This window comes from Oncorhynchus masou, chromosome 6 (assembly GCF_036934945.1).
Source record: "Oncorhynchus masou masou isolate Uvic2021 chromosome 6, UVic_Omas_1.1, whole genome shotgun sequence".
Taxonomy (NCBI): Eukaryota; Metazoa; Chordata; class Actinopteri; order Salmoniformes; family Salmonidae; genus Oncorhynchus; species Oncorhynchus masou.
In genome coordinates, this window is record NC_088217.1 from 77123738 (window position 1) to 77133737 (window position 10000).

The 10000-nt window shown below is 34.0% G+C and overlaps 1 protein-coding gene across 1 annotated transcript in view; it reads right to left on the reverse strand.

The window, feature by feature from the left end:
- LOC135541702 (fibronectin type III domain-containing protein 3B-like) overlaps positions 1-10000 on the reverse strand; it is a 159115-nt gene that overhangs the window by 48364 nt on the left and 100751 nt on the right. The window contains exons 17-18 of the mRNA XM_064968014.1: positions 8485-8620; positions 7572-7643 (exon numbers count right to left, since the gene is read on the reverse strand). Of these exons, the coding sequence (XP_064824086.1) occupies positions 7572-7643; positions 8485-8620 (208 nt within the window). The remainder of the gene's footprint in view (positions 1-7571; positions 7644-8484; positions 8621-10000) is intronic.

The following is a 10000-nucleotide window of genomic DNA, read 5'->3' on the forward strand; positions in this document are numbered from 1 at the left end:
GTAGATTACTGGTGTTTATATAGCAGCACATTACTGGTGTTTATATAGCAGTACATTACTGGTGTTTATATAGTTGGTGATTATATAGCAGTACATTACTAGTGTTTATATAGCAGTAAATGACTGGTGTTATATAGCAGTACATTACTGGTGTTTATATAGCAGTACATTACTGGTGATTATATAGCAGTACATTACTAGTGTTTATATAGCAGTACATTACTGGTGTTTATATAGCAGTACATTACTGGTGTTTATATAGCAGTACATTACTGGTGTTTATATAGCAGTACATTACTGGTGTTTATATAGCAGTACATTACTGGTGTTTATATAGCAGCACATAACTGGTGTTTATATAGCAGTACATTACTGGTGTTTATATAGTTGGTGTTTATATAGCAGTAGATTACTGGTGTTTATATAGCAGCATATTACTGGTGTTTATATAGCAGTACATTACTGGTGTTTATATAGTTGGTGATTATATAGCAGTACATTACTAGTGTTTATATAGCCGTAAATGACTGGTGTTATATAGCAGTACATTACTGGTGTTTATATAGGAGTACATTACTGGTGATTATATAGCAGTACATTACTAGTGTTTATATAGCAGTACATTACTGGTGTTTATATAGCAGTACATTACTGGTGTTTATATAGCAGTACATTACTGGTGTTTATATAGCAGTACGTTACTGGTGTTTATATAGCAGTACATTACTGGTGTTTATATAGCAGTACATTACTGGTGTTTATATAGCAGTACATTACTGGTGTTTATATAGCAGTACATGACTGGTGTTTATATAGCAGCACATAACTGGTGTTTATATAGCAGTACATTACTGGTGTTTATATAGTTGGTGTTTATATAGCAGTAGATTACTGGTGTTTATATAGCAGCACATTACTGGTGTTTATATAGTTGGTGATTATATAGCAGTACATTACTGGTGTTTATATAGCAGTACATTACTGGTGTTTATATAGCAGTACATTACTGGTGTTTATATAGCAGTACATTACTGGTGTTTATATAGCAGTACATTACTGGTGTTTATATACCAGTACATTACCGGTGTTTATATAGCAGTACATTACTGGTGTCTATATAGCAGTACATTACCTTTTGTTTATATAGCAGTACATTAAAGGTGATTATATAGCAGTACATTACTAGTATTTATATAGCAGTACATTACTGTTGTTTATATAGCAGTACATTACTGGTGTTTATATAGCAGTACATTACTGGTGTTTATATAGCAGTACATTACTGGTGTTTATATAGCAGTACATTACTGGTGTTTATATAGCAGTACATTACTGGTGTTTACATAGCAGTACATTACTGGTGTTTACATAGCAGCACATAACTGGTGTTTATATAGCAGTACATTACTGGTGTTTATATAGTTGGTGTTTATATAGCAGTAGATTACTGGTGTTTATATAGCAGCACATTACTGGTGTTTATATAGCAGTACATTACTGGTGTTTATATAGTTGGTGATTATATAGCAGTACATTACTAGTGTTTATATAGCAGTAAATGACTGGTGTTATATAGCAGTACATTACTGGTGTTTATATAGCAGTACATTACTGGTGATTATATAGCAGTACATTACTAGTGTTTATATAGCAGTACATTACTGGTGTTTATATAGCAGTACATTACTGGTGTTTATATAGCAGTACATTACTGGTGTTTATATAGCAGTACATTACTGGTGATTATATAGCAGTACATTACTAGTGTTTATATAGCAGTACATTACTGGTGTTTATATAGCAGCACATAACTGGTGTTTATATAGCAGTACATTACTGGTGTTTATATAGTTGGTGTTTATATAGCAGTAGATTACTGGTGTTTATATAGCAGCATATTACTGGTGTTTATATAGCAGTACATTACTGGTGTTTATATAGTTGGTGATTATATAGCAGTACATTACTAGTGTTTATATAGCCGTAAATGACTGGTGTTATATAGCAGTACATTACTGGTGTTTATATAGGAGTACATTACTGGTGATTATATAGCAGTACATTACTAGTGTTTATATAGCAGTACATTACTGGTGTTTATATAGCAGTACATTACTGGTGTTTATATAGCAGTACATTACTGGTGTTTATATAGCAGTACATTACTGGTGTTTATATAGCAGTACATTACTGGTGTTTATATAGCAGTACATTACTGGTGTTTATATAGCAGTACATTACTGGTGTTTATATAGCAGTACATGACTGGTGTTTATATAGCAGCACATAACTGGTGTTTATATAGCAGTACATTACTGGTGTTTATATAGTTGGTGTTTATATAGCAGTAGATTACTGGTGTTTATATAGCAGCACATTACTGGTGTTTATATAGCAGTACATTACTGGTGTTTATATAGTTGGTGATTATATAGCAGTACATTACTGGTGTTTATATAGCAGTACATTACTGGTGTTTATATAGCAGTACATTACTGGTGTTTATATAGCAGTACATTACTGGTGTTTATATACCAGTACATTACCGGTGTTTATATAGCAGTACATTACTGGTGTTTATATAGCAGTACATTACCTTTTGTTTATATAGCAGTACATTACTGGTGATTATATAGCAGTACATTACTAGTATTTATATAGCAGTACATTACTGTTGTTTATATAGCAGTACATTACTGGTGTTTATATAGCAGTACATTACTGGTGTTTACATAGCAGTACATTACTGGTGTTTACATAGCAGCACATAACTGGTGTTTATATAGCAGTACATTACTGGTGTTTATATAGCAGTAGATTACTGGTGTTTATATAGCAGCACATTACTGGTGTTTATATAGCAGTACATTACTTGTGTTACTGGTGTTTATATAGCAGTATATTACTGGTGTTTATATAGCAGCACATTACTGGTGTTTATATAGCAGTACATTACTGGTGTTTATATAGTTGGTGATTATATAGCAGTACATTACTGGTGTTTATATAGCAGTACATTACTGGTGTTTATATAGCAGTACATTACTGGTGTTTATATAGCAGTACATTACTGGTGTTTATATAGCAGTACATTACTGGTGTTTATATAGCAGTACATTACTGGTGTTTATATAGCAGTACATTACTGGTGTTTATATAGCAGTACATTGATGGTGTTTATATAGCAGTACATTGATGGTGTTTATATAGCAGTACATTACTGGTGTTTATCTAGCAGTACATTACTGGTGTTACTGGTGTTTATATAGCAGTAAATTACTGGTGTTTATATAGCAGTACATTACTGGTGTTTATATAGTTGGTGTTTATATAGCAGTAGATTACTGGTGTTTATATAGCAGCACATTACTGGTGTTTATATAGCAGTACATTACTGGTGTTTATATAGTTGGTGATTATATAGCAGTACATTACTGGTGTTTATATAGCAGTACATTACTGGTGTTTATATAGCAGTACATTACTGGTGTTTATATAGCAGTACATTACTGGTGTTTATATACCAGTACATTACCGGTGTTTATATAGCAGTACATTACTGGTGTTTATATAGCAGTACATTACCTTTTGTTTATATAGCAGTACATTACTGGTGATTATATAGCAGTACATTACTAGTATTTATATAGCAGTACATTACTGTTGTTTATATAGCAGTACATTACTGGTGTTTATATAGCAGTACATTACTGGTGTTTATATAGCAGTACATTACTGGTGTTTACATAGCAGTACATTACTGGTGTTTACATAGCAGCACATAACTGGTGTTTATATAGCAGTACATTACTGGTGTTTATATAGTTGGTGTTTATATAGCAGTAGATTACTGGTGTTTATATAGCAGCACATTACTGGTGTTTATATAGCAGTACATTACTTGTGTTACTGGTGTTTATATAGCAGTATATTACTGGTGTTTATATAGCAGCACATTACTGGTGTTTATATAGCAGTACATTACTGGTGTTTATATAGTTGGTGATTATATAGCAGTACATTACTGGTGTTTATATAGCAGTACATTACTGGTGTTTATATAGCAGTACATTACTGGTGTTTATATAGCAGTACATTACTGGTGTTTATATAGCAGTACATTACTGGTGTTTATATAGCAGTACATTACTGGTGTTTATATAGCAGTACATTACTGGTGTTTATATAGCAGTACATTGATGGTGTTTATATAGCAGTACATTGATGGTGTTTATATAGCAGTACATTACTGGTGTTTATATAGCAGTACATTGATGGTGTTTATCTAGCAGTACATTACTGGTGTTACTGGTGTTTATATAGCAGTAAATTACTGGTGTTTATATAGCAGTACATTACTGGTGTTTATATAGCAGTACATTACTGGTGTTTATATAGCAGTACATTACTGGTGTTTATATAGCAGTACATTACTGCTGTTTATATAGCAGTACATTACTGGTGTTTATATAGCAGTACATTGATGGTGTTTATATAGCAGTACATTGATGGCGTTTATATAGCAGTACATTGATGGTGTTTATATAGCAGTACATTACTGGTGTTTATATAGCAGTACATTACTGGTGTTTATATAGCAGTACATTACTTGTGTTACTGGTGTTTATATAGCAGTATATTACTGGTGTTTATATACCAGTACATTACTGGTGTTTAAATAGCAGTACATTACTGGTGTTTATATAGCAGTACATTACCTTTTGTTTATATAGCAGTACATTACTGGTGATTATATAGCAGTACATTACTAGTATTTATATAGCAGTACATTACTGGTGTTTATATAGCAGTACATTGCTGGTGTTTATATAGCAGTACATTACTGGTGTTCATATAGCAGTACATTACTGGTGTTTATATAGCAGTACATTACTGGTGTTTATATAGCAGTACATTACTGGTGTTTATATAGCAGTACATTACTGGTGTTTACATAGCAGTACATTACTGGTGTTTACATAGCAGCACATAACTGGTGTTTATATAGCAGTACATCACTGGTGTTTATATAGTTGGTGTTTATATAGCAGTAGATTACTGGTGTTTATATAGCAGCACATTACTGGTGTTTATATAGCAGTACATTACTGGTGTTTATATAGTTGGTGATTATATAGCAGTACATTACTAGTGTTTATATAGCAGTAAATGACTGGTGTTATATAGCAGTACATTACTGGTGTTTATATAGCAGTACATTACTGGTGATTATATAGCAGTACATTACTAGTGTTTATATAGCAGTACATTACTGGTGTTTATATAGCAGTACATTACTGGTGTTTATATAGCAGTACATTACTGGTGTTTATATAGCAGTACATTACTGGTGTTTATATAGCAGTACATTACCTTTTGTTTATATAGCAGTACATTACTGGTGATTATATAGCAGTACATTACTAGTATTTATATAGCAGTACATTACTGGTGTTTATATAGCAGTACATTACTGGTGTTTATATAGCAGTACATTACTGGTGTTTATATAGCAGTACATTACTGGTGTTTATATAGCAGTACATTACTGGTGTTTATATAGCAGTACATTACTGGTGTTTATATAGTTGGTGTTTATATAGCAGTAGATTACTGGTGTTTATATAGCAGCACATTACTGGTGTTTATATAGCAGTACATTACTGGTGTTTATATAGTTGGTGATTATATAGCAGTACATTACTAGTGTTTATATAGCAGTAAATGACTGGTGTTATATAGCAGTACATTACTGGTGTTTATATAGCAGTACATTACTGGTGATTATATAGCAGTACATTACTAGTGTTTATATAGCAGTACATTACTGGTGTTTATATAGCAGTACATTACTGGTGTTTATATAGCAGTACATTACTGGTGTTTATATAGCAGTACATTACTGGTGTTTATATAGCAGTACATTACTGGTGTTTATATAGCAGTACATTACTGGTGTTTATATAGCAGTACATTACTGGTGTTTATATAGCAGCACATAACTGGTGTTTATATAGCAGTACATTACTGGTGTTTATATAGTTGGTGATTATATAGCAGTACATTACGTTTTGTTTATATAGCAGTACATTACTGGTGTTTATATAGCAGTACATTACTGGTGTTTATATAGCAGTACATTACTGGTGTTTATATAGCAGTACATTCCTGGTGTTTATATAGCAGTACATTACTGGTGTTTATATAGCAGTACATTGATGGTGTTTATATAGCAGTACATTGATGGTGTTTATATAGCAGTACATTACTGGTGTTTATCTAGCAGTACATTACTGGTGTTACTGGTGTTTATATAGCAGTAAATTACTGGTGTTTATATAGCAGTACATTACTGGTGTTTATATAGCAGTACATTACTGGTGTTTATATAGCAGTACATTACTGGTGTTTATATAGCAGTACATTACTGCTGTTTATATACCAGTACATTACTGTTGTTTAAATAGCAGTACATTACTGGTGTTTATATAGCAGTACATTACGTTTTGTTTATATAGCAGTACATTACTGGTGATTATATAGCAGTACATTACTAGTATTTATATAGCAGTACATTACTGTTGTTTATATAGCAGTACATTACTGGTGTTTATATAGCAGTACATTACTGGTGTTTATATAGCAGTACATTACTGGTGTTTATATAGCAGTACATTACTGGTGTTTATATAGCAGCACATAACTGGTGTTTATATAGCAGTACATTAATGGTGTTTATATAGTTGGTGTTTATATAGCAGTAGATTACTGGTGTTTATATAGCAGCACATTACTGGTGTTTATATAGCAGTACATTACTGGTGTTTATATAGTTGGTGATTATATAGCAGTACATTACTAGTGTTTATATAGCAGTAAATGACTGGTGTTATATAGCAGTACATTACTGGTGTTTATATAGCAGTACATTACTGGTGATTATATAGCAGTACATTACTGGTGTTTATATAGCAGTACATTACTGGTGTTTATATAGCAGTACATTACTGGTGTTTATATAGCAGTACATTACTGGTGTTTATATAGCAGTACATTACCTTTTGTTTATATAGCAGTACATTACTGGTGTTTATATAGCAGTACATTACTGGTGTTTACATAGCAGTACATTACTGGTGTTTATATAGCAGTACATTACTGGTGTTTATATAGCAGCACATAACTGGTGTTTATATAGCAGTACATTACTAGTGTTTATATAGCAGTACATTACTGGTGTTTATATAGCAGTACATGACTGGTGTTATATAGCAGTACATTACTGGTGTTTATATAGCAGTACATTACTGGTGATTATATAGCAGTACATTACTAGTGTTTATATAGCAGTACATTACTGGTGTTTATATAGCAGTACATTACTGGTGTTTATATAGCAGTACATTACTGGTGTTTATATAGCAGTACATTACTGGTGTTTATATAGCAGTACATTACTGGTGTTTATATAGCAGTACATTACTGGTGTTTATATAGCAGTACATTACTGGTGTTTATATAGCAGTACATTGCAGGTGAAAACTAAAACAAAGAAGGACAGAGTATTGTACCGTCAGAGCTGCCTTCTGAGATCTCCAGCAGATACGTCAGAACTTCTGAACCTCCATTGTCCTGGGGAGGATCTGGAGAAAGAACAGAAGAGACCAAGAGAAAGAGAGAGACAGAGAGAAAGAAAGAGAGACAGAGAGAGACAGAGAGAGAAAGAAAGAGAAAGAAAGAAAGAAAGAGAGCGAGAAAGAAAGAGAGAAAGAGAGACAGAGAAAGTGAGACACAGAGAGTGAGACACAGAGAGTGAGACACAGAGAGTGAGACACAGAGAGAGAGAGACACAGAGAGAGAGACACAGAGAGAGAGACACAGAGACACAGAGAGAGACACAGAGAGAGAGAGAGACAGAGAGAGACACAGAGAGAGAGAGACACAGAGAGAGGCACAGAGACAGAGACAGAGAGACACACAGAGAGAGACACACAGAAAGAGAGAGACACAGAGAGAGAGATAGAGACAGAGAGAGACAGAGAGAGAGAGAGACACAGAGAGAGAGAGACACAGAGAGAGAGAGAGACACAGAGAGAGAGAGAGACAGAGAGAGACAGAGAGAGAGAGAGAGAGAGGGAGAGACAGACAGAGAGACAGAGACACAAAGAGAGAGACAGAGAGACAAAGACAGAGAGAGACAGAGAGAGACAGAGAGAGAGACAGAGAAAGACAGAGAGAGAGAGACAGAGAGAGAAAGACAGAGAGAGACAGAGAGAGACAGAGAGAGACAGAGAGAGACAGAGAGAGAGAGACAGAGAGAGAGAGACAGAGAGAGAAAGACAGAGAGAGAAAGACAGAGAGAGAGACAAAGACAGAGAGACAGAGAGAAATCATGACAAAACAGTATTTACTTTATGTTTGTTCATTATGGTTTACATCTCCATTGATAATAATCACACTGAAAACATGCACACGTGTGTTTACCCCAGGTGATGGTGAAGCCATACGATGTAGTGGTCGTGACTCGGGGGGGAGAAGGGGGTCCAGGTTTATCAGGACAGGTAGTACACACCAACACTTCACTGGGTTTACTGCCACCCTCCACGTTAGACGCTATCAGCTGCAGAGAGAGTGAGAGAGAGAGGAGAGGGAGAGAGAGAGGAGGGACGAGAGAAGAGGGAGAGAGAAAGAGGGAAGAGAGCGAGAGGGAGAGAGAAGAGGGGGGAGAATATTTTGATATTTTTTATGTATTGATTGTACATTTGAAATAGATGGCATATTATCCAATAAACTGCTATAAATGATCACCTCTTTATAAAAGAGTTCTAAAGAAAGTTTCCAAATAAATCACACTGCTGACTATAATGACTTGTATTGTACTGTATATGTTTTGCACAGGTCTGTGCTAGTGGCTATTGGCCTGTGATCTTTAGTGTGATGTAAATGTCTGCCTTGCTGTGCAGACTGGATGACTTGACGTTCCACCTGCCATTCAGAGAACACACAACAACAACAACAAAAAGCACATTGTACAACACAAAACACCCTCTCCTCTCTATTCACCTCTCCCTCCGTCCCATTCTCCCTCTCTACCTGCCTCCCCCTCTCCCTCTCTCCCCCTCTCTCCAATATATTCCCTCAATGAATGGACACTACAGAGAGAAAGAGAGGAATGAGTGGAAGGGGAGAGAGATGCTCTCGTCCAATTTCTAATCAATGATTCACTAAATCAACAAGATTTCCTACTGGTTACAGGGACCAGAACAATAGAAATATATATAGATATGCTAAGAGTTTATTTCCAATATCCACCAATTTTACACTTGTGTTTTTTCATCAGAAATGATTGCTTATGGGTACCTTCATGTGTGTGTTAAATATTACTGTTCTCATATGTTTTTATTGATAGATTTGAGATGTTTATAAAAAAAATTGTTTAATTTGCAAAACACTATATTTTACTATATGTTTAAGCTGGAATGAAATGTTGGTATCCTGAATATTTGACTGTGATATGTGGTCGTCTCACTTAGCTACCTTAAGATGAATGCACTTACTGAAAGTCTCTCTGGATGAGAGCATCTGCTGAACGACTCAAATGTAAATGTTTTACATACAGATCTCATATTACTGCATGAAAAAAAATATGATAATAATAGACGTCACAAATGTATCATTTGTACAGTTCTCTACAAAATAAAAACATGTTATTTATTACATTGGACAGTGTAAATCCTAGCAGTACTACTTACTTCTCCGGATATTAAGCATTAAGCAAAAAAAAAAAACATGACTATTTGTCACTCTGAAGTGAAACCATCAAGTCATAGTCTTTAAACAAATACATGTCTGTCATTGAACAAACCTACGCCATGAAAAAAACCCACACCAATCTCCTTCATCATTTCTTGAAACAATAAAAGCTAATTTATCAACATTCCTGAAAATGAATATATAGCTTTTTGGAATAAAACTCTTCATGTGTGTTCACCATTTTGTT